General features: G+C 40.6%; 1 protein-coding gene across 2 annotated transcripts in view; it reads right to left on the bottom strand.

Annotated features, from left to right (window-relative positions):
* The window catches only part of pard3aa (par-3 family cell polarity regulator alpha, a), a 333,882-nt gene that overhangs the window by 125,443 nt on the left and 186,327 nt on the right, over positions 1 to 22,112 (bottom strand). For both annotated transcript variants that reach the window (XM_028959719.1, XM_028959710.1), the window contains exons 14-15: positions 19,415 to 19,565; positions 6,769 to 6,955 (exon numbers count right to left, since the gene is read on the bottom strand). In XM_028959719.1, coding sequence (XP_028815552.1) covers positions 6,769 to 6,955; positions 19,415 to 19,565 — 338 coding nt within the window. The remainder of the gene's footprint in view (positions 1 to 6,768; positions 6,956 to 19,414; positions 19,566 to 22,112) is intronic.

Raw genomic sequence — 22,112 nt, forward strand, 5'->3', positions numbered from 1 at the left:
TAACTGTACACACAGTTTAATGTATTACAGTTGTTTTTATTTTTGTTGTTATTATTATTACTATCTCACAATATTTTAGGTATCTCTGTAGCACCTCTAGTGGTGAAAAGGGAAGTGACTCCCAGCCATATGTTCAGTCTGGCCTTTTTTTTTTTTTCATTGAGAGTGATTATACAGTATGTGTCTGCAAGTATGTGGGTGTGTGTGACACAGAGAGTTTTCTTTTTTCACAGTGTGGCCTATCCACCTGCTTTTCGTCCCCTATCTGCTTTATAAGGCAGGCAGGTGATTAGCCCTTCAGAAGGCAGCACAGCATCCTTGCAGATCAAAGGGGCAGAGCCTGGAGCCAAATCCAGCCTTCCTCCTGACTGCGCCTAATTCACTGATTTACTTCTGAGGAGGGATTTCTCTCTCTCATTCTTTCTGAGATACACACAGATAAATAACAGTGATCCTGCATACTAGAGCGCTGTTCAGAGCGAACAGAGAGATGCAGAAGAGCATGGTGCAGAGTGCTGCACTGGTGCTTCTGCAGTCAGAGAGAACTAGACAATTGAATATAATAAAGAGGAAAGATTATTGTATTGAACAAAAGGTGGACACACACATAAAAATGTAATAGTGTACAGAAAACCATTAAAAACTAAATTCCCACAAAATTACCCCCGTTTTCATTTTTTTTTTTAAACGAGGCACCGCTAAATATTAAAGCTGTGCTGTGGTGCTGAAGAGGTAAACTGTAAAGAATACCGAATTTTCTTTCCAAGAAAGGTATTTGACTTAAATTAATGTGCTACAGACTCCTAGAGCTGCTCTGAAATGAACAAAGAAATCAGGAACAAAATATGTTGGGATAAAACTTTACCCGTATCAGACTCCATTCTACAGTAAAGTGAGACTGCTTTCACATGTCTGAAGCACAACTTACACCTACAACAGAATATCAGTAAAATGACACTTCCACTACTGCTGTGAACCAGCTGATCAAAACATCATCCTGAAGGCTCCTTTCATTAAAATGTAAAGGGGAGGAGGTGACACAAGGCTCATGATATGGAAATGACTCCATCTACTGTACAGAAAAGGCCTCAAAGATTAACTGTGAAGAAAACATAGAAAGATGACAGAAGGTAGACAGAAGGTATTAATAAACCAGAAAAAAAGAGAGACATCAAGGATTTCCATGATTCTATCTCAAGCAAAACTATTAAAGTATAGTCTATGGCACTGAGGAACTGAACCCAAAAATCTGAAACCTATCTTCAAGGGGCGGAAGGCACTGTGAAGAAATGGAAGCGCCAGCCAATAATTTGTTGGACAAGAAGACAACTTGAACCAGACAAATGGGTTTAATAATCCCTCTGCTGTGCTGGAGGATGGTTTGGGTTAGAGTGTGGTACAAACATTTAAAAAAATGCAAATTACTTAATGAAGGCGATTTTTAAATGGCAAAAATTTAGTTAATAACCTTCCTACACCATCTTGTACACCAGACTGGAACAAAAGTGTATAGTCAAATGATAACTGTTTTTCAGTTCCATCATATCAAAGGAGCATCTGAAATGTGTAGGATGACACAACCCCTGCACATGTTCCACCACACAAAACCACACCCTGCAACTCAACTCAAGAACTAGGAGTTCAGAGTTTGAATAAAGTGTGTTAAATAAGAGTAAAACCAAAAACTGTACCAGGGTTGTGACCCTGGTAGGAAATGATGGTCCACCACTTGACTGGAAGCTGACTGGAACAATGAGATTCCTGTAGTGTCTGGCATCAAGCTGTCAGTTGAAAGTCATGAAGTGTTCCATCCATTTATATGACTGACAGACTCTTGATTGTGAGTTAAATCTGGAGAATTTGGAGGCCAAATCCACACCTCAAACTTTTTGTGTTCATCAATTCACTCTTCAACCAGAATGGCAAGTCACATTAAATCTGTGGATGTTCCATCATCTGGTTATTGATTGGAAAGGTGTACAGTGTTTTTACATGTAAAGGCCTGTAGAGTCTTACATTCGAATGTGTTTCCCCTTTACAAGTCCAGAGTTGAAGGTTAGTCATCTGAGTGGCATGGAATGGAGCTCACACAGCGATTGAGGTTGTAGAGCCGAGCCCCACTCTCTTGACAGCTGTGCTCGAGCGCATGTCACGGCACGAAACCTGGCCTTTCCAGGTCAATCTGCCATTCCTGTGCCCAGCCAATGACGCACATACCAACCGGGGTTCATACGTCGCTTAAAGCTAAAATGTCCCTCTGGCTCACCCTCACCTGGTTCCAATGCTCTCACTCAATTTATCTCTTCCTATCTTTCTTTTTTCCAGCCCGTTTCTTCTGACTTTAAAAGGAAGAGAAAAAAGAAGAAAAAGCTGTAATCAATGACTCAATCAATCAGTGAAGTGTTGGCTCCGGGTCTTCAACTTGTCCTTGGAGAAGCTAGGGCTGCGAAGGGCTATTCATTAGTCTTCCCATCACTGTCCGGTCCGGTACATTTACAATCAAAAATTGCTTTGTTTATTTTTTATGAAAAAGCACAGAAAGCATTGGGTACTAAGCATGGGGCTTGTCTGCTAGCATAAGGACAAAGAATGTACACAAATAAATAGATAAAACAAGAATAAACACTTTATTGTTTTGTGCATGCATGCACAAGTTTAAATCATGCAGGTCATTTACACACCAACAAAATAATTTGTTTCTCTTTTTTTTTCTTTTTTTTCTTGTGTTATCAATATGTGTAAATTCTGAAGAGGCCTTATCTTACACTAGCAAACAAGTCCCACGCTTACATGCAGCATTGCACTTAGGGTTTTGAAAGTAGTGCCCGGAAATATGGACCTCAGCAGACCCTGCCCTGACACGTACACAAACCCTCACTTCACCTGCTCCCCTCTTCATCAAATCAAGTCTCTGGCAGCGTAGCTGCCAAACACCCCATCTCGGTTAGCATAATCAGGCCACACGATTGCTAATCTGCAGGAAAATAACAAACATCCATCACTCCGACGTGAACTGCCCAGATGGAGAACCAGGCCGGGGGAGTGTGTGTTTGTACAAATGCAGCGAAGAAAGGAGGGAGAGAGAGGAACAGAGATCCCCATCCACACCCCTAAGCACTACCAGCACAAATTTAACGGCAGGCGCCTTTCAATAAACTCATTATTTATTAAGTCTTCAAAGTGGCCTCTACATTCATGTGATGAGGGGGCATATAAACCTAATTTATCCATGGTTCAAAAACCATTCCTGTGCCATCGGTAGAGCCTCTCGTTCAGAAGGGTTGCTTTAATATTTAATCAGAGCGAGCCATACAGTAAATCTCTGTTAGGCATGGCTACTGTCTGTTATCTGCTAAGCAGACTAAATTACCAAAACAAACTGTCTTAGCTCACATGAGCTCAGTGAAGGTTTATTAAATGGTTTGAGGCCCACGAAAAATTCTGAAGGACACATTTTAAGTAATAGTAATAGTTAATTTTATTATTCATTTATCACTTTTAGGACTGTCAGTAGAGTAATTATTTTTTCTAATCACAAAATATACAATTTATCGCAATTAACGCTTAAAGACTACAGCTTGATATGATGCATAGTGTGTGAAAGAGTCTCAGATGTTGAGGTGATTGAGCGTCACATGGTATTTTCATCTAGTCATTTACCAGAGATGGGTAGAGCAGGCAAAAAATGTATGAGTAGTGTTACTCAAAAATAATAATACTGAAGTACAAATTAAACAAAAGTATCTAGTAAAATTACTCAAGTACTGAGTACAGTTTGATTTTATTATCTCATTTAATTTTTTAGAAACAATCAGACTAAAAATATAAATGAGCGAATTCTGGAATTTCCTAATAATAAGAATAATGTTATTAATAACGTATTAAAGAATGATTTGTAGTAACTAATGGACTAAATCTGAGCATACAAATATGCTAATTATATGCAATGTGTTAAATAAAACTGCTATACGATAAAGCTAATTCTACAGAAAATGTGGTTTAATAGCGAATATTCACAAATGTACTTAAGTAAAAGTAAAAAGTATTGTTTTGTAAACCTACTGATGAAAAAGTTACTTAAGTAACTGTAATAGAGTAAATCTAATTTCTACACTTTGTGTGCCTGAAAGAAAAAAAGACATGTCCAGATACAGGTGCACATTTTTCACACAAACAGAAAGTTTAAAGTATATACCATGAAAAAATATGGTGGTGTATATCTTGGTAGTAAATATGCATTTTAGGGTGGCAGCAGTAGACTGTGATCATGCTAATTTAAGATGAACAGCTTATTATTACCACTTAATTGTGAATTATTATGCCTTCAACACAAAATGCTATTATGCGCTGGTGAAAAAGACTGGTCATTTTCGGGGACCCCTCCATGAGTCATCGGTCACTGTCAATGCAGCAAACGCAGACAAAGCACAAATTGTTTCAGCTATGAGGATAAACTAGGCCGCCATATGAATGTGTTTTTGTGTTAGCTGCAGGCTAGTCTGTACAAAACAACCATTTATCTTGCAGTCGACTCCAGTCAGTGTGCTAATGTACAGGGGGATACCACTCTGGCTGTCCCCGCATTCGTGCAAAAAGAGAGAGTGACCAAGGGGCGGGGTGGGCTAGGATGGGAACGAGAGTTGTCACGTAATTAAAATGAACTGTGTCTTGATTGGAGGGGGAAAGCACAGCACCTCCTCTCCAAAGACAACCGGATAATACAGCAGACAGGGGCTGGTCTACACTTAATTAAAGAATTACAAAGGAGAGTCCACAACAGCAGGGATAAATGAGTGAATGCGTGTGTGTGCGTGGGTGTGTGTGAGGGACTTCTCTAAGTGCATCTGAATGTAAATGAGTGTGTGTGTGTGTGTGTGTGTGTGTGTGTGTGTGTGTGTGTGTGTGTGTGTGTGTGTGTGTGTGTGTGTGTGTGTGTGTTAGAAAGAGAGAGATGCCTTAAGTTTAGCCTTGGCACTGGGCTTCTTAAATATGAATAATTCAGAAAGACCAGAGGCAGCATGACTTTTCACTGTGTGTGAGAACCAGTGTGTGAGAATGTGCACATGTGCGTGTGTGCATCAGTAATACAGCAAGAGAGAGAGCAGGAGGCTGTGGTGTGATGTGCAGCAGCCTCTTACATCACACAACCCAAAACACGAAAAGCAAAGCACTCATTCATTACAGTAAAACAAGGGAGCTTAAACGGGGGAAAGAGAAAACAAAGAAGAACAAGAGACAGTTGTAATTGGACTGTAACGATCAGCCTCAGATATAAGCTAATACTGTCGCTAATCCTGTATAACCTCACATGTTGGATCAACCAAACGCAACACAGCATATGGCTCTCAGACTCAACCACCAACAAGAGACATGAATGGCTATAACAGCAAAATAATAATGTTGTAGCAAAGAGGTAATTCCAAAATGATATGCAGAGAGATCGCTTGAGATCTGAAACAATAAAGGGGTTGTTTTATGATGGACAAATGAAAAGGAATTTGCCTGTTAAAATATACATAATTATATTCACAACATAGCGTCTTTGCCCCTTGCCAAAGTTGGGCTTTATGTAGTAAAAAGAAATGAATATTGTTAACAACATAACTAATGTATTAGTATGACTCACTCACATTCAATAACCTTGTAAGCAATATGTTGAGCGATTTAGAAAATAATTGATTAATACTTAATTCTGCATCATAATATCAATGAACTAAATGTGAAAACTACTATGCCTGTCGTCTGCATGCATGCCTGGCAATGCATAATAAAATTAGCATTAGCATGTTTGTGGTCGTGAGTGTACAGTATTACCCTACCAGCATGGTCTCGAAAAACTGCTTGAAAGGAAAGAGGAGAGACTCTGCTGTCCTCCAGGGAGCATTTCTGCCTCCCGTCTTCCACTTACTTCGAAATACACATGCAATATTAAACACACACACACCCACACACACACACACATACACCCTACAACACATTACCACAGACATTAAACACAGCACAAAACAAGCTGGTGAGTGTGCATGTTCTCCCTCATGGTGTTTGACAGCTGTCTTACACAGAGATACACACACGCATGCACACACACACACACACACACACACACACACACACACACACACACACACACACACACACACACACACATTTCAGCATGTACTTGAAGTTCACAACAAACCTAAACTGTAGCTTTGGGACATTCATGACTCAGTCCAAGATCAGCGGCTTCAACAAACTGTAAATACCGTTTTATACTGGTTTAATTCAGGCAACCACAGCCTTCCACTGCAGACATACATGCAGACATGTTAAAGGTCCCATATTAAAAATTACTTTTTTTTCTTAGTTGGTCCCCTAATAATGTATCTGAAGTCTCTTTCTGAAATTCAGCCTTGGTGCAGAATAGCAGCCACTTTTAGCCAGTCCGGCAATGAGATTTCCCAAGGACGTGATGTTTCATTGCCAATGAGGAGAGGCAGAACAAGGAGGAAAGTGGCCTATAGAAGTTCGCAGGCATTCGTGGAAATGACGCCATCAATACTTCCTGTTCTGCGCAAACAGGTAGTCATGTTGGCATTTTTCCAGAAAAAATTTTATGAACCCACTGGTTCATCAGAGTCTTGTGTGACAGGATAAAAAAAATACATATTAGCTCATTTCTATATCCAATCACAGAGCAAAAGTAAAATTTCCATAATAGGGAACCTTTAATATAATATTCAATATAATAATACTTACTTTTAAAGAATTTTTAAGATGACAACTCACCATTCATTCTGCACATGGATGTCTTGGGCCCACGCTGAATGTGTTTCGGCACTGAAGCACATATCGTCATGGGAACTGGATGATGATTGATCAGAGAGGCGAGCTGGAAGAACTGGCGGCCTATCATCTTCGATTATGACCGTGTCGTCCTGGGGCATGTTGACAGTGGGGGACAGCTGGTAATGACCTAACAAAAAGTCATATAAAGATGAACATGTTACTAGAGAAACATAAAGAAAAAAAAAACTCACAAATTGACACACACAGAAAAACACATATACAGATCCATATACATAATAAAACATGCACACTGTGTTAATACTACATACAGAATTTTTATTGATTCATGATTGATTCAATGGGTTTTATTTCCTCTTAACTAAATTACACATAGCTCACTGCGAGTCTTAGAGAAAACAGAGATTTAGATAAATCTTGAAGAAGAGCCACTTTGTTGATGTGTTGGTAGATACTTTTTTCAACTTTTGTTGATTTCAGAAACACAGGAGAAGAACTTTATTGATGGTTTTATAAACATGGGAGGATCCTGGCTGCATGAGTGACAGCTCATGCACTCTACATACTCATTCTGAATGATTTAAACCCCCTCTTGTCAACGCATTACAAGCCCAGCATCAATCTCCTACCTTTCTCTTCACTTCTTTGCACTCTTAATACCCCTAGAGGGAATGTGAAAAGCATGATCTCTGTTGAAGAGGCCATGCACAGTACCAAACCAAACATGGACCATCATGATCACTTCTTTAATTGCAGGATTCCGATCGGTTTACTAATTAATGTTTTTTTTTATTGTGACCAAAAATATATACTTCTTAGTGCTTAAATGCTTAGTGCAGACACCCACACACAGGCACATTCAAGAGAGATGTCTCTATCGCACACGTGTTTAAAATTAAAGTAATGGATTTGTATAAAAAACTTGACTTGCAGTGAAAAGCGTCAAGAGAACATTTGTTTCCATTATCACCGAGTCATTTCACAAATTTAACAGCTTAAACGTAATCACGTGTAATTGCTACCAGAGGGGGAAAAAATATTTACCCTGGCTGCCTCCCAGCAATAACCCAAAACATATCTAGTTTCAGAGAACCTCCACGAATAACAAATGTATTTAATATCAATGAATTAGCCCGTAATGTTACGCTGGGGTGCTTGCTTGCGAGTTTTAATGACGGACTAATGAAATAGAGACAGGGAGACACAGAGACACAGGGAAGGAAAAGAGGGAGAACTAAGAGGACTCTGCGCTCTTTAATGATACTGTACATCCCAGACTGTCTTTGTTGTTTAGGCCCCATCTGGTTGCTACGGCTACGTAGCATCGCTCTGTTCCTCCAAAACGGATCTGGCGTGCACACGCACCCAGATACCTAATCACATCTGCAGACAGCAAGAAAAACAAGGAAGTAATTAGATAGGCTAAGTAATATAAGAAAGTTATGGTCCTGTCCTTCCAGATAGGAAGTAAGCAAGCCTTGAGAGCAGCTAATCAGATTGGCGAAGGAATTATCACCGTGGTGATTAAGAGTAAACTGCAGAGCACTCCCACCGCTCACACGGACCATTGCCATGTTAGGGAGGTCACAGAAAAGCATATCTGATTGAAGGAGAACAGCGGAGTTTTGGGGTGAACTGAGGTTCACATGCAAATTAACCAGAAGTGTCACGGTTTAATATGACCAGATAATTCAAGTCACAAAGAACACTTTGAGGAGGCGGTTCTGGCAGGTTCTGGCAGGTTCTGGCTATGTGGTGATAAGTCAGTTTCCTGTATTCTAATTCACACAAAAATGCCAGTGATGATAACTGCATAAAACATGAATCAGTCTTGTCTGACTGGTATGCAGGACAGGCACATGCATACTTGAAACATGCTAAAAACTAGCTATTCAAAAAAAGAAGTGGTGGTGTTTGGTTGCATTCAATGAATACTGATTATGGAATTGAATGGAACGGGTGGCTAGATAGATATCAGAGAGAAAGTCAGACAGAAAGCGTTCTGTAGTTCCAGGACGATCTCTGAGAAGAGCCACCTCATCACATCTCCTCATCATTCCTCGCTGATTTCATCTACAGCAGAACTTAAAAAAGTGAAGTGAAGTGATTGTCACTTGTGATACACAGCAGCACAGCACACAGTGAAATTTGTCCTCTGCATTTAACCCATCACCCTGAGTGAAGAGTGGGCATCCATGACAGGCGCCTGGGGAGCAGTGTGTGGGGACGGTGCTTTGCTCAGTGGCACCTCAGTGGTACCTTGGCGGATCAGGATTCGAACCAGCAACCTTCTGATTACGGGGCAACTTCCTTAACCGCTAGGCCACCACTGCCCCACAACTTGCTTCAGTCTTACATCATGCTATGAAAAATAAGCCTGTTCTTGAAAAAGAGTGACCTGGAAGAGACCTGAAAACACACACACACACGTATAGGGCACTATTTTCAAACTGTCACTATGTGCTAAGTTTGGGGTTTGTTTAAAAGCATAAAGCCAACTGGGCAGAACCTAAAATAACCAAATCTAGGTTCATAGCATAATAGTAACATGGGTGAAAATATAAGCAGAGCTAAAACAGAGCTAGACTTGCTGAGGTTAGCCAACAAGTGCCATGAGAGCTCATTTCTGTGGTGCGGGACAAGGTAGCAGGTACGTTAATGTACCCGAGTGGCTCACTGCCGGGGTCTGATTGGTGCAGAGGGAGGGTGCATTCCGCTCCACAATAGGGAGGCTCCCGCTGGTTGGCGTGTTAGCCAGTGGCTGACAAATCCTTCTGACACCTCTTCTGCCACTTGTCGGGATCCATTACACTGTCGACGGATGGATTTCAGAGTGCCGGCAATAACGTGGGAAATAAAAGAGCAAGTGTTGGTGTAATTGTTTTTATCCATTTTAAACTGTCTCTGCAATTGCTTTAGTCATTTTTTACTGGCTTTGTAATTGTTTTTATAATTTTAATGGCTTTTAATCCCAACAGTTACAAAATCATTCCTAATACAGGCCTCATTGATGCACCCCCAAAAAAAATACCATACATTATCATATTTTAGAAACAAAAGCAATATCATAATTACATATTTATTGGATTTCATTTCTATGTAAGGAGCCAGAGTGTTTATTAAATAAACAAATAAATCACGGATTCAAAGAGACACTACAATTAAGAGCTCTTTATGCCAGATACTAATGAATACCATGTTTGCATTTATAAAAAAGGGCCTTTTGTTAAATTCCCAGTGTGACACTGAATCTCTTCAATGTGCCGACTGCATTGTCGATCTTTTGAACCTTCTTTTGTCAGGCAGAAATGTCCTCTAATAGAAAACACAGAGAACAGTGGCATGCAGCCCATTTCCCTGGCCAGTTACCAGTCACAAACTCATTTACAGCCCATAAGGAACATCCTGCACAAACTATGAATTTGAGTATTGCAGTTTTAATGTTCGGCTGAATGCTAGAAATCCCCTGACACTCAACCTCTGGAATGTTTTTTTAGTGCTGTCACTAAAAAATTAATTGTACATTGAGTTATGCATTAATAAGACAAGGGTGTAAGCGCAAGCAAATGCACACATAAATCGACCCTAAAAACTTGTCTCCATTTTTCGTAGGAATTGTCTCTGGATAAGATGTATTTTACATCCATGTCATAGGTTAGATTCCAAACAGGAAGGAAAACAAAACACAGATGTGGTATCTGGATAAATAATTTGTAATGATTATTAATATTTTTACATTTGATCAATATTACATGATTGTAATTTTATTTGTCATGTACATGGTATGATATGCAGGGAAATTCTTGTGGGTATATAAAAAGTGAGTATATTAAAACTTTGGTCCAACTTTTGATGCCACTGCATCCCGACATATCAACATCAATGCAAAGACAGGATCACTGGATCCTCTTGATATACATCCTGTGTAGAAGACAGGTCACTTAGACACAGTAACCATATTAAGAACTAGGGGTCTGATGGATGAGATGCTGTGGCACAAGGGCCAGCAGAAGACCTCTATCACTCGGTCGAGGATGTCACCTCTCAGCCACTCAAAAAATCAATCACTTTGAGGAGACAGGTCACGCCGTTATTCCTGCTCTCTACCTCTCTCTTTCTCCATCTCCCTGTCAGATGGATCTCAACCTCAAGAGTTCCAGACAGCCCAGCAGTATTGATCAGCGCAGTGATCATTAGCGGATCCATGCAGCCAAATGCATTTAGCTGCTAATCACAAGGAGATACATTTCGATGAAGGAAGACAAAGGCAGCTGACATTAAAAGCCCAGCTCTGGGGTGCGTTCACCAGTTGCTGCGTCACAATAGCTTCAAGCAGACACAGGTCAATTCAATCAAACTGGGCCATTAGCTTTATTGAAATTAATGGATCAGGCCTTGGTGTTCATGTGCTCTTGACTCCGCGGATGCTTACATAACACTGTGTTTCTGCAATCATGAAACCGGCTATGGGTTCGGTCAACATGTGGCAGTAATCTCATGTTCTCATGAAACAGGGAACAAACCTCAGAACAGTCACAGCCTGTCTTTTCCCACTGCTTCCAACAGAAGTGGCAATGCTGAAACAGCTAAAAATAGCAAAGACCATCAGTATCACCCATTATAAATCATGCAATATAACAAAAATGAAATAAACAAACACCCCAGCCTAATAAATATTTGGGATTTCATGTATAAAGACCTATTCTCAAAAAATCAAGAAAGAGAAGAAAGACACACATAGCTGGTAATCTTTCCTCCATGGGCTGTAATCTAACTAAAAGGTTTTTCTCCATCCAAGATATCAGGCCAGGCCCGAGTAGTTGACCTTCTGTGCTGCGTCTGTGGTATTTAGCCTTTTAACAGCATCATTGAAATGCACTTCAACCTTTTCGCGCTGGCCAAGGAGCGGGGGATGCACCAGGGGCCAGGGGAAACTTTGCCTCCAGGGACAAACAACACCGGTTAAATCAAAATGCAGGGGAGGGAGGAGCAGACAGCATTTACATCTTTGCACATTATAACACCACGTCCCTCATCTGACCAACTGCCAACTGGAGTGCAAGGTGAAATTATGGAAGGTGAAAAAATGTATAAATGCTGCATGGGAATGCTGAAAAAATAAAGGTTATACAACCAACTGTGTACATGTTGTACATGAACCCCATCATTCAGAGTAGACTGAATAAATAACATAGAAAAAGGGAACATTAAAAATTTGTACATTATAAGATTATGAGGCGCGACCTTCAGTCACCATATCAACTTCACGAAAACCGTTAGGGATTTTAAAGCAACAAATTACTTTTGGATTGCACAAAGTATTCAGCCATGTAGGATTATAAAGCGTAGGCAACAAAAATACTCAGTTAAAAGGGAACTGTGTACTGTGTTGTGAATAAGTGAACAGCTGTTAGTACCGTTGGTGGAAGTTCATAAACAGAATTACCCATTAGGCATAGCACTTTGCTGGAATGCTAAAAAGACAAATGAAATGGAGCTCCTTGGAAAGGAGTCTAAATATTTTTCAAATTATTGTAGGTTGTTGTACTTCCTGTATTGTAGGTTTTTGTCTTATTTTTGCATTCATAATTTTTGTGAAATTTACCTGAGTACCTAACAGACAATTTATATCTGCACTGCACTGGTATCTGCACATTGTAGGAGGTTCTGAATGGACAAAATGCAGCAGTTAAAGGAAATGTATGGTTTAATATTTGTTCACAATTATGGGAATGCATTGTTAAAATTGGCCTTCCTCATCACAACACCAAATGCATGAACATCTATCCAGAAGAACTGAATATCTTGTGGAACATGACATGGCAAATGACCTTGTTTGTATATTAATAAAGCCTCCCAAAGTCGTACAGCAAAAGATTACCACGGGCTACCTTTATTCAATGGTACCGATTGGATAATCCATCCAGTCATTGTTTTGGGATTTTCGTGAGCAATGAGTCCACTCAGACTAACAGTATAACAAAACACAAATGGTCTTGTATTTTTATGACATGATCTGTTTATCACCATTGTTCCAAACTATTTAAGGTTTATTCTATTCTTTATATCCTAGCACGCACCTGGCCTTTAATGTGTTTAAACATGTGGTGCATAAAACATGTGGTGCCTGTCTGAAATGGTCTGATACAGTAGCACAGAAGGTGTCCAAAAATAGTATCTGCATCTGTGTATGAGTGCTGTATGCATGAGTTTAGAATATTCCATATACAAAGACACTTATTTTTTTCCCCTTTAAATCGTCAGCATTCTTTTTTCCCGCTCGTCCATACACCAAATGGGGGAAGAGGCCTAGGAGTCATGCTGATTCATGGCTCATGTCTTGTAGTTGTTTTTATGGCTGTGTCATTACAGGCTGGATATATCGCCCTGCCCCATCTGATGGATTGATTCAGACTCAGTGCTCCAGCGAGGTCACTCTTTCTAACGTATTATCTTCCACCTACTTGCCCATCTGTTCACCTAAATGGTCACCGCACCCTTACATGAGCGATGAAACAAAGATCCATCTAAGCAACTTAAATTAAGTGTATCGCATGGACACGGCAAGGTGCCTGACTCGGACATTATGCTGATGTAACTTTTCGGAGAACTGAATGGAGAATTATTTGAACCCCATTTCTTGAATCCTTAAGGACACATTTCAAATATACTGAAAATAATAACATATTAGAACATTAATGGGATTTTAAGCCATTTTTATTTTGATATATTAAAGCAAAGGAATCCGTATGTCAACTAGTTTCAAGTATCAACACGGGTCACAGTTAGGGAGTAAAGTGTAGGGGACACGCAGGCTAATTGAATGTGTTCATAAGCCTGTACAGCCCTTAATGCATTTTTTGATCATGAAAACTTGCATCTCAGACAACTTCCCCACTCTCAAACAGAGCTCCAGAGCAATTAGGGACCTCACACCAATGACACTCGGACCTGGGGTGATCTTCCCAAAACAAAGCCAAGGGACCTTTACACAAGGGTTTGTGTAAAGTTATGCAAAGTTATCTGCAACATCATTCTGCTTGTATAAAGCTTTACCCTGGTATCTAGTTAAATGTGAGCGTTTGAATGAATGAATGAATGAATGCAACCGCGTTGCATGTTTTATGTGGTTCTTGTAGCAATAGACTTGTCTTTTCAATAAAACCCCTAAAAGAGAATTTTATTGTGGTGTGTATCATGTTTCCTGTGTTGAAAAAAGGTCACTACACCTTAAAGATTCTGCCAGCCCTTTATTAAGATCTTTTATTAGTAACTGTGAATAATTCTGGGGATGCATTGTTTATCCATAAACAAAATATTATCCATAAAATATTATCCATAAAATATTTTGTTAGAATTAACACTTTCTTGGTGGACAAGTGATCAAAAAGGTGGAATTATTATTAATTAACTGAAATCACATGATTGTGAATCAATTCATAAATTAATTCATAATCACACATTTGGGCTGAATTTACCATGCAAATATAATTTGGGAGAGTCTCTGTTCTGTTCATTCTGTTCATTCAATTAATACTGTTTTCAGATAGAGGTTGGAATGAGGGTTCAGATAGAGGTAGAGGTGGTCCAATGCAGTGACACTTAGTCAATGAAATATATGAAACACAGTAAAAACAAGTTGAATCATGGGTACATCTCCACCTATAACAATGACCCCAAAATGGGTTGCAAAAAATGAAAGCCAAGGTCCAGCACAACAGCACTGGCCTCCGCCATGTTCTATTAATCATGCGTCACTGACTCCTAAGCATCTTTGGAGACACTGGTTAATTTTCCTCACCATTTCCTCACTGATCACTTTACTGGCATGCTCTTTCACTTAACTGCAGCCTCATGATCTTACCTCACCCAAACTCCCCCCACACTGCTCCACTTCCACTTTCTAATCAGCTTGTTATTAAATCCCAGTGTAGGTATAGTTGCAAAATTGGCACTGTACAGGCCGTATTCACATATGGACTGCTCTTGTAAATGCTTGAAATAATTCCCGAGGCCCGAGAGCGCAGCATGGACAGACCCGGGTCTGCGGGTCCTCAATTTGCGACACAGTTTGACTCTCCGCTCTTAGCTGGAATTTTCAATTAGGCTGAGTGCGACGCACAGCAAGGACGGAGGCTAATGACCTTTGCCTCGAATGGCATTGTGATTACCGGCAACACATATTTCTTAAGATGCTTGATTGTTCCTGAAGCTTCTGTCCAACCACCCTTCAAATAGCTCCTGTAACACAACTGAGACAAACGAAGTTATCTAGTTTGCTCAAATCTTTAAAAATATGATTTGTGTATAAGTAACGTTCAGTTTTGCAAGATCGGGCAAACGGATTGTGAATTGTGCACTGACATGTAGCGCAGCTTGAGCTAGTGCTGCAAAAGTACCGGCTGAAGCCAGTTTGTTATACAATTTGAATCAGTTTTATTAACAAATATAGATTCAGATGAAACGTGGCTTATTAATTAAACAAAGTAGTGCATTTTGGACCTGTGATGTTTGTTCAAACATTCTTCAGAGGGTGCCTGGGTAAGTGGGCCAGAAGGTGACAATGTCATGGGAACCTGAGAGGTGTGGCGAGGCAGACAGGCTGGAAATTACTCCTGCTCCCCAACCTCTAAACTTCCAGCTGACAGCTGGCTGTCTGAGTGACAGGTTTCCCAGGTCTGCAGCACACTTCAGGCCCTGTCAGCGCAACAGCACAGCCAATTAAAGTACAGACACTGTTACCTGGCCCAGAACGAAGGGCGGGAGCTCTTCTGTATCCGAGAAAAAATGGTTTAACTTTTGTGTCAAGTGATTTCAGCTCTTGCCAGAGAATACCACTGTGCGAGTAACTCAACTAAAAGAGCTAATCAATACAGAACAGCAGAGAAAGCAACATTGTAAGCATTTAAAGTTAAGGTTATAGAGCTATGAATCTAGTCTAGATCTTAGGTCAACAACCTTGGTCATTACAGCCCAGTTCTTTAGTCAAATCAAGATGTGGTGGAACATCAAAAGACCTAAGCTGTTAAAGCTGGTGCCCTCCAAGGCCAGGGTTGGTGACTCCTGCAGTAGATGCTTCAAACCATCAATTCTTTCAAAGCAAATAAGAGCACATGTAACGACGATAGCTGTCTTCAAAGACATTAAATGATTATCAAAGATGTATACATAGTTGTTGGAATTAGCTAGGATGTTTTTGGACGCCAGTAAGGTTGATAGTTAAAAGGTTGTGGACTGAATGCAACAGTGGGCATGCTTCATTAGGAAATGACAGTTAACATTTCACACATGTCTTTAGAAATTCTGTTTAATGGGGATGACCTTTAGTGTCTTCATTCTTGGTTCGCTACTATTTCAGAGTTTCAACTAACATGTAATGTACACACAGAACCCAGTATTGACAAAAAAAGACAGAATTTATAAGCAAAGAAAAAAGTAAATATCACATGGTCCTAAGCATTCAGACCCTTTGCTGTGCCCCTCATATATTTAACTCAGGTGCTGTTCATTTGTTCTGATCATCCTTGAAATGGTTCTACACCTTCATTTTAGTCCAGTTATGTTTGATTATACCGATTTGACTTGATAAGGAAAGACACACACATGTCTATATAAGACCTTCCAGCTCACAATGCATGTAAGAGCAGAATCAAGGAACTGCTTGAAACGAACTGCCTGAAGAGCTCAGAGACAGAATTGTGGCCAAGGTTACAAAAACAACTGTGCTGCACTTAAGGTTCCTAAGAGCACAGTGTCCTCTGTCATCTTTAAATAGAAGACGTTTGGGACGACCAGAACCCTTGCTAGAGCTGGCCGTCCGGCCTTGGTGAGAGAAGTAAAAAAGAACCCAAAGATCAATGTGGATGAGCTCCAGAGATGGAGTCAGGAGATGGGAGAAAGCTGTAAAAAGTCAACCATCACTGCAGGCCTCCACCAGTCGGGGCTTTATGGCAGAGTGGCCCGACAGAAGCCTCTCCTCAGTGCAAGACTAACAAACACCTGAAGGACTCCAAGATTGTGAAAAATAAGATTCTGTAGTCTGATGAGTCCAACATAGAACGTATTGGTCTGTAGTCTAAGCGGTATGTGTGGGAAAAAACAGGCACTGCTCATGACCTGTCCAATACAGTCCCAACAGTAAAGCATGGTGGTGGCTGCATCATGCTGTGTGGGTATTTTGCAGCTGCAGGGACAGGACGACTGGTTGCAATCAAGGGAAAGATGAATATGGCCAAGTATAGGGATATCCCGGACGAAAACCTTCTCCAGAGTGCTCAGAACCTCAGACTGGGCTGAGGGTTTACCTTCCAACAAGACAATGCAGCTAAAATAACAAATGTGTGGCTTCACAACAACTCTGTGACTGTTCTTGAATGACCCAGCAACAGCTATGACTTAAACCCAATTGAGCATCTCTGGAGAGAAAATGGCTCTCCACCACTGTTTATAATCCAACCTGTCAGAACTTCAGTGGATCTGCCAGGAAGAATGGAAGAGGATCCTTTCAGTTTTTCTTTGTTAATAAATCCGCAAAAATTCTGTGTTTTTCCGTCAATATGGGGTGCTGTGTTTAATAGATTTAATAAGAAAAAAAAAAAAGATTTATTTTATCACATATAACATTTACATTTACAGCATTTATCAGACGCCCTTATCCAGAGTGACTTACAATCAGTAGTTACAGGGACATTCCCCCCGGAGCAATTTAGGGTTAAGTGTCTTGCTCAGGGACACAATGGTAGTTAGCCGGAATCGAACCTGGGTCTTCCAGTTCACAGGCGAGTGTGCTACCCACTAGGCTACTGCCACCTTACTATATAACATAGTAAAAAATTTAAGGGGATCTGAATACTTTCCGTACCCACTGTATAAGTAGGATTTACTGTTGCAAAACTGATGGGAACACTGGGGCTGAGAAATTGATAAAACAGAACAAAAACCCTGCAATGTGGGTTTTCGAAAGCTGTCTTTAGATTTGTCTTCAGAATAAATGTTTACAAGATGGGCTGAACCTTATACATAATACTCAGCAAATCTGGTCAATGGGAAATATTAAAGGCTTCCATCAACCAATCTATCCATCTGAGAACTTTTCAGCTAAGAATTAAAAAATGGCTATTAGTAAAAAAACAGTTTAACCAAAGCAAAGATAGTGACTGAAACACTAAAAATAAAAATATGTCCAACAATCTTTGAACAAAAAAGTCCACAGGTGAAGAGGGATTAGATGTGATTGACAGAATACCCAACCCATTTATCCTGGCAACTTTCTGGAACTTTCAGTAACTTCTCAACTTCACTTTCCTCCTTTTTCAAACTCCGCTTTCAATGCGAGAAAGGAAAATCCCTTAGTCTTGAAGTATTTGGGTCGAGGCACTTGCTTCAGGTTTTTTGCATTCCTGTCACAGCCTCCGAGCTCACTGTTTATGATCATGGCAGGATTTTGAAGGGCCACGTCGGTAGACTGTCAACGAAAATGTTACGAAGCTAGACTTGTGTAGAGAGAAAACAGAGTGCATGAGAGACGGAGAAAGAGGAGGAGAGACAGAAGAGAGGAGCTTCTATTGATCTGTAGGCTTAATTACCCTTCTGAGGGGTTTGACACAGCGTCTGATCTAAAGTTTGCAGATCACTGACAGGGTCGCCCAGCAATACTTAGAAAGGATACGTGAGCTGGAGTCCAAAATGCTTGATATACAGAGTGAGGCAGGAGACGGAGCGAGAAAAGGAGAGATAGATGGATTGACACAATGTTGAAACCAGGCCAAGGGGAATCCATTGCTCACCAGAAGGGGTCAATTCCACAATGACAAGAGAGAATGGCTAAGGACTGAATTGCCAATTCCAATTCAGCAAGGAAGCCAAGGCTGAACTTGAGTTTGAGTAAGATGGGAATTGAATGGGATGAAATGCGCATGGGCTGTGACAGCGCAAGCTGATAATTGAAAATTGTATTTACCCTTAATTATAAAAGCATGGAAGCATGAAAAAGGTATTTGCTACTGGGGGCAGGGTATATGTGCGGGGCCACGAGTAGCACATACATGTCACCAACATGTCTGTTGATGTCCATTAATGTTTGATGCCATGCTGATTAATATCTACACCAAGTCTTTTGTGTCAATGTCTTGATCAAATAGTTAGTAGTAGAGTTGCTGCTCTTGAGAGGTCTTTGAATAAAAGCATTAGTAACTACGGTTCTTTTCATTCATACATGGAAGCTGCAATATTTAGGGGACAGGGAGCTTGATCATGTGCCTGAATCTGAGCAATGACTGTGTTTACTGCGTCTGTCTAAAATTAATTCATAATTGTGATCCCAAATGTATGTGAGAGTGGAAAACAAAACAGGAAAGGGACAGAGAGACAATGTGTATAGATTCATTCATATGTGGGTTCCTGAACAGATTTCCCATTTATTCTAGCTGCTGAGTACTGGGTCCAGATTTTTAAAAGATCGGTAGTATCTATTCTACATTTTTATAGATAGATAGATAAATAAATACATAAATCTACATCTATTCTCACTGTTTTACTGCCCGCAGAATTTTTGTGATTGTATTTGTTGCCTGGTTTCTATTGAGCCATTAAGTAAAACATGTATATGTGTTTGTACTTGTACACTCACCCATCATCCTGCCCATAGTGCTTGGTCTAGCTGGTAAGTTGTCCTCAAACCCCTCTAGGCCTGGGTAGACAGAGTGGGAGATTCGCCTCTCATGGTCGTCTCTCAGGGATGCCACAGGAACATCTGATGGTGGGGGGCTGTCAGGCGGCTCCTGTATGATGAAAGGGGTGGGGCAGGAGATGAGCATCAGGAAACACTTCTCTCTCTACACAAGACAACAGGAGCTCAATTTTCAAAGTGCAGTAAGAACATAGAAAAAAGGATGCTTGTTCGGTCAAGTAAGGTGTCATGTAAGGTCGGCCGCATGATTTATGTAAAAAAAAAAGACAACAAAGAAAGAATCACATGTGCAAAGTAGTGCAAGCAGTGTTACCCCACAGTCTCACTCTTATCACCCCACAGTCTAATGTTTCTGCAGCTCCCCTTTGCAAGATGTAAAAGGTCAGGCAGGAAACCTCTCAGCATCCCGACCACACCAGTTTCAGAAATTAGCTGAAAAGTATTGGCTAGTTGTAAGATTCTAATGCTAACACATCAGAGGCACACTGGGCTCTCTTCAGCTACAATAGATTTTCAATAACTGTGAAGACAGCCCGCCCTCTGATAAATGGGCCGTTGACATTTGGCTCTTGGGCCTGCAGTGCGGCTGTGTGGGGTGGCGGCTGAAGAGTAGTCAGCATGCAGGTGAACAGAATTTCTGAGTGGCAGCTGAAGGACCGTCATTAGCTTGGTCTAATGGAAAAGTCTGACCGGTTTCCAATAGCGCTGCATTTTATTCTTCTTAATGGAAAAAGAACCCACTTCAAATGTACCAGAAAACATACTAGATGGACCAAATGGAATCAGAAGGTTGCTGGTTTAAATCTCAAACCGCTAAGGTGCTACTGAGGTGCAACTGAGAAAAGCACCGTCCCCACACACTGCTCCCCGGGCGCCTTTTATGGCTGCCCACTGCTCACCAAGCGTGATGGTTAAAAGTAGAGGACACATTTCATTGTGTCACCGTGTGCTTTACTTTCATTTGCTCAGAACTGAAGTAAAAATAACTGCATTTGGGTTGCAAGGAGGGATGGAATAAGTTTACTGAGGGATAATGAATCACTCCTGCATAATTTCTATTTCTAACACCATATTCTTCCAAACCCAAAATCACATTACATCTTGAAAATTCATATAATTCCTTACAAGTTTATCATGTCACTAACATATCATGCTAAATAATGCAGTTTCACTTTTTCTTTAAAATTAATTGAAAAAGGTTTTTACTGCTTATGTACAACAGTAGAAACAACATCAATTGCAGATGTATGAAAGCCTGTGGTATGTGAAATCATATATAATTTTTTGCTTTGATTTTATTTCTTGTTTTGTCTGCAGGACCACGTTAATTCTGCAGCTTTTGTCATGTGGAGAGGACAACACCTCTTTGTTCTCTATGTCTTTGTCAAACGGCATTACAGTATTTAGCAGCCTTCCCCCGACCAAAAGGTGCAATAATAAGTAACTGCAATAATAATTTACTGGTGTTAATAAATTAGAACTGTTCATCTTTTTAACCTCTATTGTGCCATGCCACTTTCAGCCAGGTAACATCAGGTTGTAATGGTTTTAATACAGTGCTTTTGTGTGTAGAGAGAGTTTTTTATATCCATTCTCCACAGTTTTAGTCCTTATTTCCCATAGTTCAATATTTCCCATAAAAGAAGAAAGTATACCAATAGTATCCTGCAGCAGAAAAAAAGCATGCAGCTCACCGCTGCCCAGCTCATCAAGGTGCACTGTGGTATTTGGTGAAAAGACGGAGGTGATGTGAGTGTAGCTGGGCCGCGCCCACAACGATCTTGGAGAGAGAGTGCTGGCCATCTGTTTAATATAAATGAGATGCTTAATGAAGTTGGGAGCGTCTGACTTCTCTAGGCGGAGGACTCGATACTGGCCATGGGGGGCTGGCAGGGAGATTGCTTTCCCGGGAGCCGGTAGGCGGCGGAGGGGTCAACGCAATTACAATCGTGGCCAACGTGCACGTCTGCCATCGTAATAAAGACCCGCCGCAGCATGAATTGGGCTCATAAGGTTTCAACAACGAGATGGGGTCTGTTTTATTAGCTTTCCTAGTTTCCTTTTAAGTGTATGGAAGGAGATGGTAAAATAATTCTGGTTTAAAAAAACAGATAACATGAAAAAAAGCAGAAAGCTTGTATTTTGTGAGATGACTCAAAAGTCAGACGGATAATTCTAGACACAGTTCTTAACTGTTTTGTACAAAATTAATATGAAAGTGTGTGTATGTGTGTGAAATGTGCTTTCCCTTTGTCCAAGGCATCTCATCTCATTTCAATTATAATCTGCTGTAATCTACTCCAGACAGCCACTGGATTATCTGACAGTGATAAGACACCCACACAGCCTGCTAATGAAGCCCCCAAACCCAGCCCCACCCAGCCAACACAGGCCGACCTCCGTACCCTTGATACCCTTGGATGGTGGCTGAGAACGGGGAAGATAAATCCACAGTCTGCAGAATCTGGAGGTATTACACAGTCTCTATCCTGCATCTGTCATGAGCTTCTTTAGCTTGATCTATTTATGTGAGCTATAATCCAATAAGCAACTGCTGTTTATTCATCTGATGCATCTTCATGTCTTTCTGTCACTTTCTGTCACTTGTGACTACTGTAACCACTGATAGGGACAAGAC

Source organism: Denticeps clupeoides, chromosome 2, assembly GCF_900700375.1.
Source record: "Denticeps clupeoides chromosome 2, fDenClu1.1, whole genome shotgun sequence".
NCBI classification, from domain to species: domain Eukaryota; kingdom Metazoa; phylum Chordata; class Actinopteri; order Clupeiformes; family Denticipitidae; genus Denticeps; species Denticeps clupeoides.